At 59.0% G+C, this 17,219-nt stretch overlaps 1 protein-coding gene across 12 annotated transcripts in view; it reads left to right on the plus strand.

Annotated features, from left to right (window-relative positions):
- The window catches only part of RAP1GAP (RAP1 GTPase activating protein), a 73,408-nt gene extending 57,560 nt beyond the window's left edge, over positions 1-15,848 (plus strand). For 2 of the 12 annotated variants that reach the window (XM_055262450.2, XM_055262452.2), the window contains 14 exons: positions 144-244; positions 379-508; positions 1,687-1,842; positions 2,317-2,388; positions 3,025-3,111; positions 3,607-3,744; positions 5,771-5,902; positions 8,135-8,389; positions 9,136-9,245; positions 10,248-10,361; positions 12,452-12,575; positions 13,566-13,668; positions 14,006-14,109; positions 14,806-15,848. In XM_055262450.2, coding sequence (XP_055118425.1) covers positions 144-244; positions 379-508; positions 1,687-1,842; positions 2,317-2,388; positions 3,025-3,111; positions 3,607-3,744; positions 5,771-5,902; positions 8,135-8,389; positions 9,136-9,245; positions 10,248-10,361; positions 12,452-12,575; positions 13,566-13,668; positions 14,006-14,109; positions 14,806-15,096 — 1,917 coding nt within the window. In that variant the 3' untranslated portion in view covers positions 15,097-15,848. Of the gene's footprint in view, positions 1-143; positions 245-378; positions 509-1,686; positions 1,843-2,316; positions 2,389-3,024; positions 3,112-3,606; positions 3,745-5,770; positions 5,903-8,134; positions 8,390-9,135; positions 9,246-10,247; positions 10,362-12,451; positions 12,576-13,565; positions 13,669-13,974; positions 14,110-14,341; positions 14,385-14,805 lie in introns of all 12 variants that reach the window. The other 10 variants (XM_055262451.2, XM_055262446.1, XM_055262453.2 and 7 more) reach the window with 8 other exon arrangements.
- Positions 15,849-17,219: the final 1,371 nt, after the last annotated feature.

Genomic DNA, 17,219 nt, shown 5'->3' on the forward strand with positions numbered 1-17,219 from the left:
CAGGGCAGCACACCGGCCAAGGGACTCGGGAGCCCAAGGGTTGCCAGAGGTCCTCCCTCCGGCCCTCTCTGGGTCCGAGTAGGGACAGAGGGCAGGGGCTTCTCAGGAACTCCAGCTCAATGACCTTGGCCCCTCATCCCCAGACCTCCGAGGAAGAACTCTTCAGCACCAACGAGGAAAGTCCCGCCTTCGTGGAGTTCCTTGAATTTCTTGGCCAGAAGGTCAAACTGCAGGACTTCAAGGGGTGAGTATTAGGGTGGGCTGAGCAGAGTGTAATCTGACTTGTGCTCCTGAGCAGGGAGGGAGCCCCTGTCCTGGCCCCATGGAGGCCTGGCCGGGGCTGGAGACTGAGCCGTGGCCTGGGGGGCCCGGGGGCAGGTTCCGAGGAGGCCTGGACGTGACCCACGGGCAGACGGGGACCGAATCTGTGTACTGCAACTTCCGCAACAAGGAGATCATGTTTCACGTGTCCACCAAGCTGCCCTACACAGAAGGGGACGCCCAGCAGGTAGCCTGGGCACCCCCACCTGCCTCCCATCTTCCACCTCTCCTCCCCCTCCACCTGTCCGTTCAGCCTCCATCACGCCAGGCTCAGCGCCCGGCCCTGGGACAGAGATGGAAATGATCAGCGCCCCCACTTGTGGGCTCTCGTTGTGTCAGGGGAGACAGAAAGCCTTGGTTTCTACAGTCAGAATGGCACCCACTTCCTAGGTGAGCATAAATGCGTGGGTGCATAGAGGGACTAGAACACTGCCTAGTACGTTGCAAGAGTTCAGCAGATCTGAGCTGGTGTTTTATGGGGAGTGGAGAGCATCATGGGGTCATGTGGGGACATGTAGTCTTGGCAGAGGTGGGAGTCAGGAAAAGCTTTCAAGAGAAAATGACTTTTAGGCTGTGAAGGAGCTGGGAGAAGGACGGGACATGCTCCAGGTGGCGGGAACAGCTTCTGCAAAGGCCTGGACTTGAGGACATGCAAGGCACATGCCAGGAACTGAACTCGGAAGTGTGTGCCCTTGTCCTGAGCCTCCTACAGGGCTATCTGCCTCCCCAATCAGGTCCCCAGCCCAGAGGGATAAAAGGGAAATGTGAGAAAAATGGAAATAGTTATTCCTTATTTTTAGTGTCTCTTAACTTTCGTTTACTAAGGGTCTGTGTTCATTTTAGCAACATGAATGTATACCAAGTTGAGCTTGTTTATTCGATCGGGGGCCATGTTTGGGGCATTGAGATAGGAGAAGGGCTGAGAGGTAGGGTCTGGGGACCAAGAGACCTGGGCTCGAGTCCCCAAGCTCATTATAGCTCATTAGAGCACCTTCCAAGTCACTTCTCTTGGCCTTGGTTTCATCTTCTGTCGCAGCATTCCAAGAAAACTAAAATAATTTTTCTTGTAATTTCAATAGATATCCAGGTACAAGTGGGTTTTGGTTACATGGATGAATTGATTAGTGGTGAGGTCTGGGGATATTAGTGTTCCCTCGTCACCTGAAGAGTGTACGCTGTTCCAAACAGGCCATTTTTCAACTAAAATAGTTTTAAGACAAGTGTTTTTGCTACATTATTTTGGGTAAAGCAAATCCTTAGATCTGCCCTCTGACTACCCCAAACCCTCCTAAACTCCCGTGGGCACCCCTCTCCCCAGTGGGCCCCCTCTGGCCAGACCGTGAAGGCCCGTGGCTTTGTGCTCAGTTGCAGCGGAAGCGGCACATCGGGAATGACATCGTGGCTGTGGTCTTCCAGGACGAGAACACTCCGTTCGTGCCTGACATGATCGCATCCAACTTCCTGCACGCCTACGTAGTGGTGCAGGCTGAGGGCGGGGGCCCTGATGGACCCCTCTACAAGGTGGGCGCTCTTGGAGCCTCCCAGGGGCATCAGCAAGGGCCCTGGCTGCAGCTCTGCCTTCCCTGGGATGCCCCTCTGAGCCTCACTTTTTCCAGCTATAACAGGGGGACCGTGGAAGGCTTCAGTGGTGCACTGTTCACACCACGCCCCATGTCTTCCCCAAAGCTCACCCCCTCAGAGAGGACAGTTTCCCTCCTCTGCCTCCTGGCCTGGTATCACTGTCCTCCACCTCCCGTAGCCTCTTCTGCCTTCACCATCCCGATGATTCCTGAGGCCCCTACCCATCTCCACCACTAAAATTCAGGGCAAAAGATAGAGGGCAGAAATCTCTGGAAGAAAGATTCATCCAGCCCACAGTCACTGGGCCTCCCTGACCAAGGGGCAGGCCAGGGAGGCGAAGTAGGGGTTTCTGGCTGGGGTGGGGCAGAGCAGACCCCAGGCTCCACAGGAACGGACAGCTGCCCTCCCTTCCAGGTCTCTGTCACTGCAAGAGATGATGTGCCCTTCTTCGGACCCCCCCTCCCGGACCCCGCCGTGTTCAGGAAGGTGAGGGGCACCCCCCCAGTCATGGGCAGAGCAGGACAAAATGGGTGGGGGCCTGGGGGGTGCATACACATTCTGCCTTATGAGGTCCCAAAGCTTCATTGTGTGCCAGGGCAGCTGGGCTCCCCTAACTGCAACTGCAACTGGGGCCTGGCTTTTCCATTCATCTTGAAAACACCATTTTTTTTTTTTTTTTTCACAAGGTCACAGAATAAACTACACGATTGTTTTACACTTTCCATAGTAGACTGGCCTTTCCTCATTTCTGTTCTCTTTCTGACAGTTCCAGTCTCTTCTTTCTTCTAAAATGTTTGGGGAGGGGCACACTTCAAGCCTGGGCTTCAGCTCTGTACATAGCGTGTTCTGCTACCCTAGACTGAAGCAGTAGGTCGAGACCCCAACATCTGTGGAGTTTGCTCTCCCGAGGGCGTGGGCGGCCATGAAGGGCACTGGGGCCCCTTGAAGGTACCTGGGGAGGTGAGCCCAGGGAGATGCCCTATTGGGAGTGAAGAGGGTGACCCCAGGCCCCAGTAGAGCATGGTTCAGGAGCTGCAGCCTCTGCCTCATTGGGGTTCAGACCCTTGTTTATGTGTCATCTCAACTTCCCTTTCTTATCTCCTCCACACTGGGGGTTTCCAGGGGCCTGAGTTCCAGGAATTTTTGCTGACAAAGCTGATCAACGCTGAATATGCCTGCTACAAGGCGGAGAAGTTTGCCAAACTGGAGGTGAGTATGGGCTGTGAGGGCTGGGTGACCCTCTTCTCACCTTCCAACCTATAATTTCAGCCCTGTCCCTGGGAAGGGAAAAGCCATGTTCAGACCTTGGCCTTAGCGGGGACACCTGGGGCTGGATGGATTGATGGATGAGTAGGAGGTCGGGGAGAGGAAGCTGGAGGGATAGTGAGGAGTTCCCAGGAGATACTGGGAGGTGGTTAGGCTGACAGGGACACCTTGGGACTGGGTGGGGGGTGGACCTGGGGGGTGGGGACATGAAGCCAGATCTTGAAGGGGCTATGAGAGGCCCTTTATATGAGGGTCCCTGGGGGCTGCTTGAGCTGTGGAGTGGCCTGGGGGAAGGCGGTGCAGGAGCCCTCCGCCCTCCGCACTCCCCCACTCATTCAGAGAAGGTGGCCGGTGCCTCAGAAGGTGGCCAGGATTTGAACTGTGGGCCGAAGGGCTGATCCTTGGGGTCCCTCCTGACGGCCCGGGCCTGACCCACAGGAGCGGACGCGGGCCGCCCTCCTGGAGACGCTCTATGAGGAACTACACATCCACAGCCAGTCCATGATGGGCTTGGGCGGCGACGAGGACAAGATGGAGAATGGCAGTGGGGGCGGCGGCTTCTTTGAGTCTTTCAAGGTGAAGGGCCCCAGGTCTAACTGGTCGGGGAGCAGGGATGTGGCTAGGGCGGAATCCCAGGCTGAGGCTGATAGACTGATGGACACGGCGTGGGGGTGGAGTCTGGCAGAAGGGGCGTGGCTGAGGGGGTGGAGTCCCGGCCTGAGGGATTGACACAGCATGGGGAGTGCGGCTAGAGGCAGTTCGCATTGGAGGTGAAGTCTGAGAGGGGCAGCGGCTGGGGCGAAGTCCCGGACTGGGGCTGATTGACATGGTGTGGAGGTGTGGCTAGAGGCCGCTCGCCTGGGGGTAGAGTCTGAGAAGGGACGTGGCTGGGGGTGGAGTCAGGGGCCGGGGCTAATGGACATGGCGTGGGGGTGTGGCTAAAGGAGGCTCTAGTCTGGGATGAGGGCAGGGCTCGAAGTGGACCTGGGCTTTAGAATGAGCTTACACTTGGGGACATAGTCTGCCTTGGGTAGAGTTTAAGGGAGCAGCGTGTAAGGTGGGGCCCTGGCTTGGGGAGGAGTAACTGTTAGAGGTGGGGCCTAGGTGGAGAATTCACCTGGGAATTCTGCTGAAGGGTGGAGGATTCTGGAGACAGCAAGGGCTGCTCGTACAAAGGCTGCCAGGTCCGAAGGCAGAGAAGAGAGGAAGAGGCTCTGTCTTGACTGAGGGAAAGAAATAGAGTTCTCAGAAGAGGTGTGTGAACCATGATCATTGGAGAGGGACCTGGCCTGCGTGACCTACCCTGCCTGTCCCTGGTTTAGCTTAGCATTAAGAGCACGGACACTTCAAATCTCAGCTCTGTTACTTACCAGCTTGGGCATTCTATGAGCATCAGTTTCTTTATCTGTTGAGTAGAGTAATGGCAACTTACCTCATACAGTTATTGTTATCTGTAAAAGAGTTAGGTTAGTGCAATATAAGTTTAAAAGCAAAATGCAAAACCTTGCCTGTCTGCCTCAGCATCTGTTGTCTGAAATGAGAAGCGTGGGGAGTGGAGTAGTTCCTGGACAGGGTCTGGACTCACCCAGGCCACAGGGCCCCAGGTGGCAGCCTTTTTGCCACCGTCTCCTCCACCCACAGGAGGATAACTGCCCATCCTCCAGGTGCCCGACTGGCTGGTCACACCTCACCCTCAACCCAGGGCAGATCAAACAGCTGGAGCTATGGGTTGGAATAAGGGAATTAGCCCAGCTGCCCAGGCCTGCTCAGGAACTGAGGTGAACAGATCATCTTTGAGAAAGAGGCTTGGGGACTGGAGACAGGACAGGTGGGGTCAATATGGATCTGGGGTGTCTCCTTTAAGGAGGACTCCGATGGTCCCACATCTGCTAGGTGCTGGACGGTGGACCTAGATTAGGTCAAAGAATTTCTCAGAAGCAGCGGAGTCCAGAGTTGAGAGCATGGGTCCTGGCATGCCGGGCTCACCCCTGCCTCAGTTCCATCGTGTGTGAAATGGGCATGACTGCTAGTCCCCATCTTGCAGGGAGATCCAGTGACAGAGTGATTGTAAAGTGCTGGTCCCATAGCAAGCATTTGGTATAGATTGGTCTGAAAAAAACAAGGAAGGAGGGTGGGAGGGAAGAAAAGAAAGAAGGCAGGAGAGCTCTAAGAGGCCGTAACAGGAATGAAACTCAGGTGTCAAGAGGGCTCTCCGTGCACACTTTTGGCCATGACCTATTGTCTTCTGCAGTCCTTACGCAGCCACATGAGGACACTCAGCACAGAGCAGCCTGTGTGTCCCAGAGACTGAGAGAAGTGAAGTGGTGTCCCCAAGGCCACCCGGCAAGTTGGTGGCAGAGCCGATACCTGAGCTACCCTTAGGCCCCATATGTACCTGCTTCTCATGTGACGCACAGGGAAATTGAGGCCTGGCCCCACCTCCCTCTGTTGCCCTGCTGGCCACGTGCCCAGGGGAAAGGATTTCCAGGGCTCACCCAGAGTGGCATCACGAGGGAGAGACCAGATGCCTGGGCTCCTGGGTTTCCCCAAGGGGACGGCCCTTAGGAATCCTGTGCCTCCTCCACCGCCACCCCCTTCACAGCGGGTCATCCGGAGCCGCAGCCAGTCCATGGATGCCATGGGGCTGAGCAACAAGAAGCCCAACACCGTGTCCACCAGCCACAGCGGGAGCTTCGCGCCCAACAACCCCGACCTGGCCAAGGCGGCTGGAATAGTGAGTGCCCTCCCCCTCCCCAGGCCCCTGCCCCTCCCTGGGGGGCCCCTCAGCTCTCCTCTGCCTCCTGAGGCCTGGTCCACCTCTCTCTGTTGCCCTGCTGCCCACGTGCCCATCCTAGGCTCTGGATTTGGTCTAGCCACTGCTTTCCATGGGAGGGGGGTGAAGTGCCCAGGCCAGGACACTGCGGTGCTGACAGCTTGCAGCCTGCAGCCCCTGCCTAAGCTCCTTGGCCCTCCCCTCCTCCTGGCCCCTTATGCATTGAGGTGTGACTTTCCGCAGGTCAGCCCTGGGACAGCCTCTGTGTCTCATTCCTTACTGAGTATCTATCTGTTTGCTGGGGACTGGGCTGCTGTGTGGGCACCTACTGTCAAGCCTTGGGTTTCTGGGAGCACCTACTGTGTGTCGGGCTGTGGGCACCCACTGTGTGCCAGGCTGTGGGCACCCACTGTGTGTCAGGCCCTGGGCTGTTGTGTGGACATGCACTCTGTGAGCATCTGCTGTGGGCCTGGCCCTGAGTACCTGTGAGCACCCACTGTGTGTCAGGTCCTGGGCTGTTGTGTGGGCATCAACTCTGTGAGTGCCTACTGTGTGCGCAGCCCTGGGCTGCTGTGTGAGAACCTACTGTGTGTCAGAAAATGGACTGCTATATGAGCACATTGTGTGTGATAAGCCCTAGATGTCAGTGAACACCTACTGTGTGTCAGGAAGTGAGCTGTTGTGTGGGTACTTTCTCTGTGAGCACCTCCTACTGTGTGTCCGCAGCAGCCAGGGCCTCTGTGGTGTGGCTGCCTATTGTGTGTCGGGAATCTGGCTTCTGTGTGAGCATCTCCAGAGGGAGCACCTCCTGTGTGATCACTGACTGTTGTCCAGGTTCTTGGATTCTGCTGCTCACACTCAGGAGTGCTGGGCACATGGATGAATACGGCCTATGGCTATGGGCCTCACTGCTGTCCACTGCCTAGTGGCCACCCCAGGACACTGCACCCACTGCTGTGCTCCCCACCCATCCATCCACCCACCCATCCATCCATCCACCCATCTACCTATCCACCCACCCACCCATCCACCCACCCATCCACCCACTCATCCATCTATCCATCCATCTACCCACCCATCCACCCATCCATCCATCCATCCATCCATCTCCATCCATCCATCCATCCATCCATCCATCCACCCACCCACCCACCCACCCATCCACCCATCCACCCACTCATCCATCTATCCATCCATCCACCCACCTACCCATCCATCCATCCATCCAACCATCCCTCCATCTCCATCCATCCCTCCATCTCTATCCATCCATCTGTCCATTCATCCATCCACCCACCCACCGATCCATCCATCCATCCATCCATCCTTTATTGACTGTCTACTGCATGCCAAGCCCTGCGCTCAGTGCTGTGAGGCTGTGTCACGTGGCAGGAGGGAATTCCCCGACCTCTGCTATCCAGCAGTCACCAAGCACACTGTCATGTGAGGAGCAGGCCCAACTTCCCCCCAACCCAGTTTTATCAACCCCTCCCTTCCTCTCCACCAGAGTGACCCAGCCTCCTGTGGGTGGCCGAGAGGGGCCCCAGGGACAGGACCAGGCCAGCAGCACCCACCGTGGCAGTAACCGGACCCATTTCTGTTTTGTTTTTGCACAACTCTCCCTCTCTCCATGTTTCCTCCTTTCATTCTACTCTTGCTCCTTGTTTTTTTGTTCCCTCCTCCCTTTCCTCTCCCCGTCCTGTGGCCTCTCTGCCCTTTGGCTCTCTGTTTCTCCTTCCTTCTTGCACCTGTCTTTTTTGCTCCCTCTCCTCCTTCCCTTCTCCGCTCTTCTCACCCTCGCTTTTTCCTTTCGGCCTTCCCCTGTCTTCCTTCTCTGTCTCTGACCCTCCCTGGGCCTGTCTCTGTGTCCTTGCGTCCCTGTCTCTCTGGATTTCCCTCTGTGCCCATCTGGTGTGCCCTCGCTGGCTCACGCGTGTCCCTGTCTCCGGGTAACTGTCTGTCCGTCTCTCTCCCCGTCTCCCTTGTCCTCTGTCTCTCCTTGTGCTTCTCGCCTTCCCTTCCCCGGCCCTGTCTCTCCCATTGCCTCCTGCACCATTCTCTTCCTTTTTCTGTCTGTCTTCCTCCTTTCCCTGCCTCTCCTCCTCTCTGTGTCTCCCTCCCACCATCTCTCTCGCTCTCTGACTCTCTCTCTGTCTCTCTCTCTCTCTGCCCCCGCCCTCTGCTGCTTGCCAGTCATTGCTTATTCCTGGGAAAAGTGCGAGTAGATTCGGACGCCGGGGCAGTGCCATAGGCATAGGAACCGTGGAAGAGGTTGTCGCCCGCGGGGCCGCCAGCTCTGGAGGCTGCCTGCACGCGCTGTTCTCTGCTCGCTCTCAGGACGGAGGCCATATTGGGGACGTTGCCCCTCTGCCCCCGGGACAGGCCCCAGGGCGTGCGGGATGGAGTGGCGGCAGCTCCGATGGCACTCAGCACCTGCTTTGGGGCCTGGTACCTGTGCCAGAGCCAGTGTCCCTCACCAGGGGCTTCTGGCCCTGCCTTGGCCCCTGGGACCCTGGCCCAGTCCCTGCCAGGATCCGGTACCCAAAGGCCCTACACCCAGCCGCACGTCCCCCAATATCGCCGGTCTGCATGGAGCGCCATCCCTCTCCTCTGCCCTGACTCCTCCTCCCCGCCACGAACTGACCTGGGGTCCTACCCCTTCCTGCCTCCAGAGAAGCTGGGGGCAGGCTTCTGGGGCCTGGGGCATCCCAGCACAGTGTGTGGGAAGCTGGGGGAGTCTTCCAGCTGCTGGGCCAGAACCTCCCCCAGCCAATTTGGAGGTTCCAGGGAGGGGCCGTAGCTGGCACGGGGTGGGGCTTGGGTTGCTACACCGCCCTCTGACCACCGCCCTTAGGCTGCAGATCCCACAGAGCCCTGGGGGGCGGGGAGCGGTAGCCATTCTAAGGACTCGGCCTCCTCCCACCCCAGCCCCCTCAGGACCCTGCCCTAATCCTGGGCCAGTATTGACCTGCAGTCCTGCCGCGTGAGCTCGGGAGAGCCCCTTGCCCTCCTGGGGACTGTTTCCCTTTCCGTAAACTGGGAGGGCTGTCTCTGGGGATGGATATCTTCTCTCGTTCTTTCTTGCTCATCAACTCTGCTTCAGGGCCTGGGGCAGCAGGGTCCCCAGAGGGGATGTTGGGGGGGCACTGGGGCTCCCAGGTAAGGTGGCACTGAGTTAGGGCCTCTCCCCACAGTCACTGATTGTCCCTGGGAAGAGCCCCACGAGGAAGAAGTCGGGCCCATTTGGCTCCCGCCGCAGCAGCGCCATTGGCATCGAGAACATACAGGAGGTGCAGGAGAAGAGGTGGGTGAGGGGGAGACAGTGCCCCGTTCCCCTGCACCCCTATCCCTGAGCCCCGTTCAGTGGCAAAGCAAAGCAGGCAGAAGGGAGTGCCTGCCCCTCTGCCTCTCCGTCCTCACTAGTGACAGCTGTGTGGTCAAGTCCCTGCTGCGGGTCGGGCACCAGGGCCAGCACGTCACCTAACGTGCCACATGCAGATCAAGAAGTGGTAGGTCAGAGGGGTCAAGGGGCTTGCCCAGGTCACACAGCCAGTGATGGGCAGAGCTAGGATCTGAGCCCTGATCTGTCTAGGGACAGCACCCATGCTCTTCCCACGGCCCCAGTGCATGTGGGAGGGCCTAGTGCTGGTTTTCGGGGTGGCCACAGATGGGCCTGGGGGTCCGTGAGTGTGGGCAGCATGAGGACAGTGAGCCCAGACCAGCAGCAGGGCTGCCCCTAGACATCAGAGGTGTGAGTACTGCCGCCCCGGTACTAACCATGTGTGACCTTGGGCGAGTCACTGAGCTCCTCTGAGCCTTACTGTCCCAACCTGGAAAGGGGACAAGAACACAACCCATGGCATGGGGCTGCTGTGGGGACTCGGGGCACTGCGTGTGAGGCTGGGGCCGGGTCCCCTGAGAGGGCTCCAGGAGGGGAGCGGGCATTGTCCTTGCTGCTGCCAGATCTCCACGTGCTGTGAGTCCTGGGTTCAGGTCTTGGCACTGCCACGTCCTAGGTGTGCGTCCCTGGGCAAGTTCCTTATCCATAATGGGACAGCTATACCTGCTCCTGTGGAGAGGACCTGGGAGGAGTCCCATCCTGTCCCATATAGCCCCATCAGTGCCAACCCCATCACTGGCCAGGCTAGCCAGGGAGCCCACAAGACTGCCCCAGGGCTGGCCCTGAGGATAGGGGCTTGGGTATGAGGCAGGAGGCACTGTGACCCCCCTCACTGCCTGGGCCTCATGCTACCCCTGATGCCAGGCCTGGTGCTGAATCCCCCCACTGCCCCCGTGTGCCCCGCAGGGAGAGCCCTCCGGCTGGTCAGAAGACCCCAGACAGCGGGCACGTCTCACAGGAGCCCAAGTCGGAGAACTCATCCACTCAGAGCTCCCCAGAGATGCCCACGACCAAGAACAGGTTGGGGCTCAGGGCACGTGGGGCTTGGGGGCTTGGGAGTGGTGAACCGTCCTTCCCCTCCCCTGCCTGGGCCCGGGACAGCACAGGAGCCTTGACTGCGCCACAGCAGGGTGTCGGGGGGGCCTGGGCATTCTCTGGGGCCCGCCTTTGACATATACCCAGCGAGCACTTTGTGCACGCCCAGCCCCGCGCCCAGCTCTGGAGCACAGAGGTGCCCTGCGCATAGGTCCCTGCCTCACGGCCACAGGTCCACCAGAACGCGGCCTCATAAGCTGTTGCCGGATCATGGTGATAGGAGGAATCCGAAGCAGGGTTGGAGGGATGAAGAAGGACTGGAGGCAGGGGTGTTTTAGATGGGTCCTCAGGGGAGACACCTCCATGGGGTGACATTTGAATTGGGAACTGAAGCAGCCCTGCTAGGACTGGCATGGCAGAGGAGCTCGGCCAGTGCAGAGGCCTGGGGCACACTCCGGGGACAGAAAGAAGGGTGGCTGGGAGTGGTGACATATGCCTGGAGTCCACCTACCTGGGAGGCTGAAGCAGGAGGATGATTTTAGCCCAGGAGTTGGAGGCTGCAGTGAGCTATGATGATGCCTGTGAATAGCCACTGCACTCCAGCCTGGACACCATAGCAAGACTCTGTCACTTAAAAAAAAAAAAAAAAAAAAAAGAGTATCTCAGGGGCTGGGCCTGGACAGACATTGTGACATTGTGCTGGGTGGTGACGGGAAGGAGGTTGGAGAGGTGGGCAGACGCTGGCCTATAGCTTAGCAGGCTGTACAAGAGCTCTGACTTTTTTTTTTTTTTTTGAGACAGAATCTTGCTCTCTCTCCCAGGCTGGAGTGCAGTGGCACAATCTCGGCTCACTGCAAGCTCCACCTCCCGGGTTCACGCCATTCTCCTGCCTCAGTCTCCCAAGTAGCTGGGACTATAGGTGCCCGCCACCATGCCCGGCTAATTTTTGTATTTTTAGTAGAGACTGGGTTTCACCATGTTAGCCAGGATGGTCTTGATCCTCTGACCTCGTGATCCGCCTGCCTCAGCCTCCCAAAGTGCTGGGATTACAGGCGTGAGCCACCGCGCCCGGCCTAAGAGCTTTGACTTTTATCCTAAGTGTGACAGGGAGCCTTGGGAGGATTTTAATTACGAGGGCGATGCGTTAAGAAGCTGACTGCGGTTGCTGTACGGAGACTCTTCGAGTTGCTGTACTGGAGTGGGGTGGGATGGAAGCAGAGGCCAGTGAGGAAACTGCCCCTGCATTTGGTGTCGGTTGGCTGAGCTGCCACTGTGTTGGGCTCTGTGGGAATCGAGAGGATTCAGCCCAGGCTAAAGAGCCGGGTAGGTGAACAGAGAGGCAGGAAAGGGTGGCAGGGACCAGGGAGATGCGGTATGCAGGAGCCAGAGTGGGGAGGGTCATTCTCACCTTGGGAGGAGGAATCGGGGAAGGACTCCTGGAGTGGGAGCCCTAGGCTGATTTTTGAAAGGCACATTTGCTTTTCGGGATTTGAGAGGACTGAGACTCCAGGGAGGAGGCGCAGTGGCCCTGAGCATGAAAACCTTGTGGGGTTAAGACAGTAGACTGTGGAGTTGCCTGGACCTCATCCCCTGCCCTCCCGCCTGTGCTGAGTGACCCTGGGTTGTGTGCCTGTCCCCTCTGTGCCTGGTGTCTCCTCATCTGGAAGACGGGTGTAATAATCATAGCGACAAGATAATTCAGGTAAAGGTATGTAGAGCAGTGCCCGGCACAGGGTGAACGTGCACCCGATGATGTTAGTGTCGCTAACCGCTGCTGTTTTTGAACACCACGCCAAGGATAATTGTGCTTTACCTGGGGAAATGGGAGGCCAGGAAAGGGTTTTGAGCAGGGGAGGGACATGGTCAGATTTATGGGTTAGGAAGGACAGTGGGGGTAGGAGGAGGCTGCAGGGGGAGTCTGGGGGGCTCAGAGGCCCAAGGATCTGTAAGTGGTTCCCAAAGGTGCTTGGCTGCTACAGGCTGGGCCTTCCAGGTTGGGGAGGGCAAGGGAGTGAGGGCCTGGCCCAGGAGGGGCTCAGGGTGGACACCGGCTAATGGGGCACTGTCTGTGGCAGAGCGGAGACCGCAGCACAGAGAGCAGAGGCGCTCAAGGACTTCTCCCGCTCCTCGTCCAGTGCCAGCAGCTTCGCCAGCGTGGTGGAGGAGACGGAGGGCGTGGACGGAGAGGACACAGGCCTGGTGAGAGGCTCAGGGGGTCGGGGGCTCCACAGGAGCTTGGAAGGGGGCTCTTTGGTCCCTGGAGATACCCTGAGTAGAACCATGAGCCTGGGCGTGGCTGAGATGTGATCAGGGGACCCGGCCCAAAGGAGCAGCTCAGACGAACCCTCCCCTGCTCAGAAGCCTTCCACGGCTCCCCAGCACTGTCCACAGGAAGCTCAGTCTCTGGAGCTCTTGGAGATCTGGTCACTCCCTTCCTCTCTAGTCTCCTCTCTTACCACTTCCGACATTCTGTACTCCGTTGCAGCCCCCCAAGCCTCCCAGGCTCACTGCACCCCTGGCCCTTTGTACGTGTGCCATCTCTTCTGTCTGGAACTCTCTTCTTGCCGCCGCCTCCTTTCTTTGCCAGGCTGGCTCTGACTCATCCTTCTTGACTGAGTCTCACACACCTCCTCTTGAAAGCCTTCCCTGATTTCCTACTCTCGGGGTAGGTTAGGAAGCCCCTTTACGTTCTCACAGTCCCCAGGCTTTGCCCGGAACACCCTTTATCATTCTTCATTCTGCAGACCATCAGTGGGCCCCTGTTCCTTGCCAAGCGCTGCCCCAGATACAACAGATGCAGCTGGGAACAGCGCAGACCCGGGACCTGCCCGCTGGGGCACAAAGTCTAGAATTACAATGGTCTCTTCACAGCCTGCCTTGCCTCCCAGATATCAGGCTCCTGAGGGCAGGGCCCATGCCTGATTTATGTCAGTGGCAAGCCCTGGAGAACATCAATGAATGTTTGTTGAATGAGTGAGTGGCAGTGGGTGGTGTGTGCCTGGGTCTGTGCCTGCCCTGACTCTGCCCTCCTGTGGTCTCCCTGGGGCAGACATGGCTCGGCCCGTCCTCCTCGCAGGGGGTACGGTTGGGGGGTTGTGGAATGCAGTGAGGGAGAGGGGCTGGGAGGGAGCCCTAGCCAGTGCCAAGGGCATGGGCTAATCTCCCTCCTTCTTTCCACCCCCTCCCCAGGAGAGCGTGTCGTCCTCAGGAACACCCCACAAGCGAGACTCCTTCATCTATAGCACGTGGCTGGAGGACAGTGTCAGCACCACTAGTGGGGGCAGCTCCCCAGGTACCAGGACAGGGCAGCTTCGCCACGAAGCAGGGCTACCTTGGGGTAGGAGGGGGACAGGGCTGGGCACCAGTTCCCATGCCCCATGCAGTGGGTATGTGATGTGACTGCCCCTGCCTTGGAGGACAGCGGGCAGGTCATTGTCCAGCGTAGGGTGGCTGGGTGGATTGGAGGGCTGGTTTCTTCTGGAAGGGTCTCGGAGGATAATGGGGGACGGCAAGGAAGAAAGTTAAGGGTGGGGTTGGAGTGCACTGGTGCCGACCGCCCACCTATGCCCCCATCTCCCTGGTGCCTCCCCGCGGCCAGTGAGGTGGCTCCCTCCTGCCCCCCTCCCCAGGCCCCTCTCGATCACCCCACCCAGACGCCGGCAAGTTGGGGGACCCTGCGTGTCCCGAGATCAAGATCCAGCTGGAAGCATCTGAGCAGCACATGCCCCAGCTGGTACGTGCAGCCTCCTGGGGCTGGTGCTGAGGGAGCCCCACTGGGGAGGGGATGAGCTGGCGGGGAGGCTGGGAGCTGAGGCTGGACCAAGAGGTCCCCCTAGGCCCCCCTAGGCCAGGAGGGGTGGGGCTCGCCCGGCTTGGACACAGCCAGTGACTTTGCGCATCTGTGTCTCCCGCCCCGTTGCTTCTCCCGTCTTGCCACCTGCCTCACCACCACTGTCTGTCTGCAGGGCTGTTAGCCGGGCCACCCCCTCTGAAGGTGAAACTGAGCAGGTTAGACTCAGCCCCTCAGCTTGTGTTTGGTGGGAGAGGGTGGGGGTGTGTAGGGGGCTGAGCTGATTCCTCCCTGTTCTTCTGTCACCTCTTTGGGGTGGGAGCTATGTACCTGGGTTTGAGCCCCCTGGCCCTCAGTTGCTGGGTGACTTGGGCAGGCCACGGCCCCTCCCTGCGGCCTCTGCCCTTGCGTTGTTGGAGGATTTGATGGGAGTGTGAAAGGGACTTGGCAGTTGCCAGGTGGGGAGAAGTTTCAGGGGTTCCCAATGGGATGGAAAGACCCGGAGCCTGGAATTCCAAGGGTGGGCCCCTCCCAGGGTAGGATTCCCTGAGGCAGGTACTTGGCAGAGTTGGGGCACACTGGTGCCAGCCACCCACCATGCCATGTTTCATGGTGTCTCCATCCCCCTTTGCCCTGCAGATGAGGCCACAGAAGCACAAGGGGAAGGTGCCGTGTCAAGCCCAGGCAGACGGGACCTCTGCCCTGAAGACCAACACCAGCCCGTGGGCTGCCCCCTGCCTCCCCACCCTCCCCATGGCCCACCCATCTGGGCTGTCTCTGCAGGGCAGAGCCGTCCAGACCTGGGATCAGGGAAGCTGCTGGCATCGTCCCCACCCCCAGCCTGGGGGTCCGGGCTGGGGCAGGGATTGCTCAGTGGAAGCCGGACCGGGGGCTTGGCTTACCCCCACCCTGGGCCTCCATCACCCCTGAGCATCCCTCTGGACTCAGAGGGAACAAGGTGGAAGAGAGGGTTTGAGACAGCTCCGTGCGGAAAGCTTACCCCCTGGAGGCAGCACGAGATGGATGTGATATGTGGGGGAGTGAGCACTGGGTTGGGAGCTGGGTCCTGGTTTCTGATTTGGGTTCTGCTGTGTGACTCTGGGCAAGTCACTCTCCCTCTCTGGGCGTGTCTGCTACAAATGGACAAGATTATTTCAGAGGTCACTGAAGACTGTGATTACATGCACCTGCCGTAGAAGGTGGGATTTTCTTCCCAGGGACCTCCCATCACCCTCCCTTCTTCTTGAGGTCCCTGGAGCCCCAGGTGGGCTGAGGGGCAGGGAGCTGGCTATGCCCAGTGTGCCTCCTGGACCCTCCAGTTCTGCCACAGGTCTGCCGATGCCCTGTCCACTGCCTACACATGACAGACAAGTGACCCCCTCATGGGGGATGGGGACCTACCTGGCTCCTCAGCCAGCACCCAGCTTAACCCCTGCCATCCCATGCTGGGCCCTCCAGGCCAAGAGTCTCAGCTGGCCGAGAGTCCAGGCCTTGCCTCCCCCGACCACCATGGAGGGGGCAGCCCGGCACAGCTGCTGGGAGCCCTTGTGTGTCTGGTCACACTTTTTAGGCGCCACGCCAAAGGCCAGCCTCCTGGCCCCAGTACCCATTTTGGAAGCCCCTGTGGCCGTGTGGATGTCGGTAACAGTTGTATAAAATAAATTCTATTTATCGCTATTGTACCCAGAGTTGGGCCTGGCTTTGTGTGAACCGTGGCCAGATTGACCCCAGACAGATGTCCAGGGATGTCAAGGTGGCAGGGAGCAAGCCTGTCCCCATCAGAGCTGCTGGGCCTGGGGACACCTCCAAAGCCAAGCCACCGGCTCTGTGAGCACCACCCGTGGTTTCCTCCCCGGGGTGCTGACCTTCCCTGCACCCTGGGCCCCTTCCTCACTGCAGGAAGAATGTGGCTGTGCTGTCAGGCAGACCTAGGTTTGAGTCCTGGCACCGTCTCTTGTTAGCTGGGTGGGTGGCATTGAGAGACTTACTAGCTTCCGTGAGCCTCAGTGTTTCCTTTTGTAAAATAGGAGTGGTAGTGTTTCTCCCAATGGTTTGTTGTGAGGATTCAATGAGCTGGTGCGTATCAAATATACAGCACAGTGTCTGGCACACATTAGGTGCTCAATTAATTACCTCCTTCTCCCTGTTCTCATATTCAGTGAATCTCCTGATATGGCCACAAGGGGGCGCCAAGGGATCACTTACGGGACCCGATGAGGGCCCAGGAGATGGGGATGAGTCCAAGGTCCCGCTACCAGGAGCTCACAGCGGGGACAGTAGGGTGATGAGGGGCAGCTGGGGACAGGAGAGGTGCGCACAAGCAAGGCCTGGGGAGAGAGGCGTCAGGGAAAGTCCCTGGAGTTGCTCCCTGTTCCTGAGAAGGCCTAGGGAGGAGGTACCCTGCAGGAGGGGGCCTCGAGGAAAGGGCAGGGAGGCAGAGCACCCCGGAACCGGGAAGTTGGCAGCCAGCTCCAAATGGTTGGTGACAATGGAGGGGACAGGGAGATGGGCAGGGATGAGGCCAGAGGCAATGCGGCCTTGAACTCCCGACAGAGAGGCCAGGGCTCTGCGCCAAGGGCAGGGGGAGCCCCAGGCAGGAGCGGTAGTTGCTGGTGGAGGCTGCACCAGCAGAGGGAGGAGGGGACCAACAAGGTTGTTGCTGGGATAAGAGGGTGGCCAGGAGGACGCTGAGAAGGACACCAGGTGGGCCTGAGCGGGGGACCAAGCGCCTGATGGGCTGTGGGGCTAAGGGGGGAATCGGGAGGCTCCCCGGGGTACAGGCTGGGTGTTGGGTGAATGAGGGGACTCCTCCCTCTGGGGCAGGACCACAGAGGAGAGCAGGTCTGCAGGGTGGGTTTGGGGACATTTGGGAGCAGGCACCAAATTGGGCCCCGAAGAGATGAGCCGTGCCTTGGCCTCCCTGACAGCTTGGCAGTGCCCCCTAGCCCCTGCTGGCCCTGCCCTCTTCCCAGGATGATGCTGAAGGCACCCCAGGGGGTTGTCCAGGGAGTGCCACGCTTTTCCTGACAGGGACCTTCTGTGACCCTCTTGAT

The sequence above is a fragment of the Symphalangus syndactylus genome, chromosome 22 (assembly GCF_028878055.3).
Source record: "Symphalangus syndactylus isolate Jambi chromosome 22, NHGRI_mSymSyn1-v2.1_pri, whole genome shotgun sequence".
Lineage (NCBI taxonomy): Eukaryota > Metazoa > Chordata > Mammalia > Primates > Hylobatidae > Symphalangus > Symphalangus syndactylus.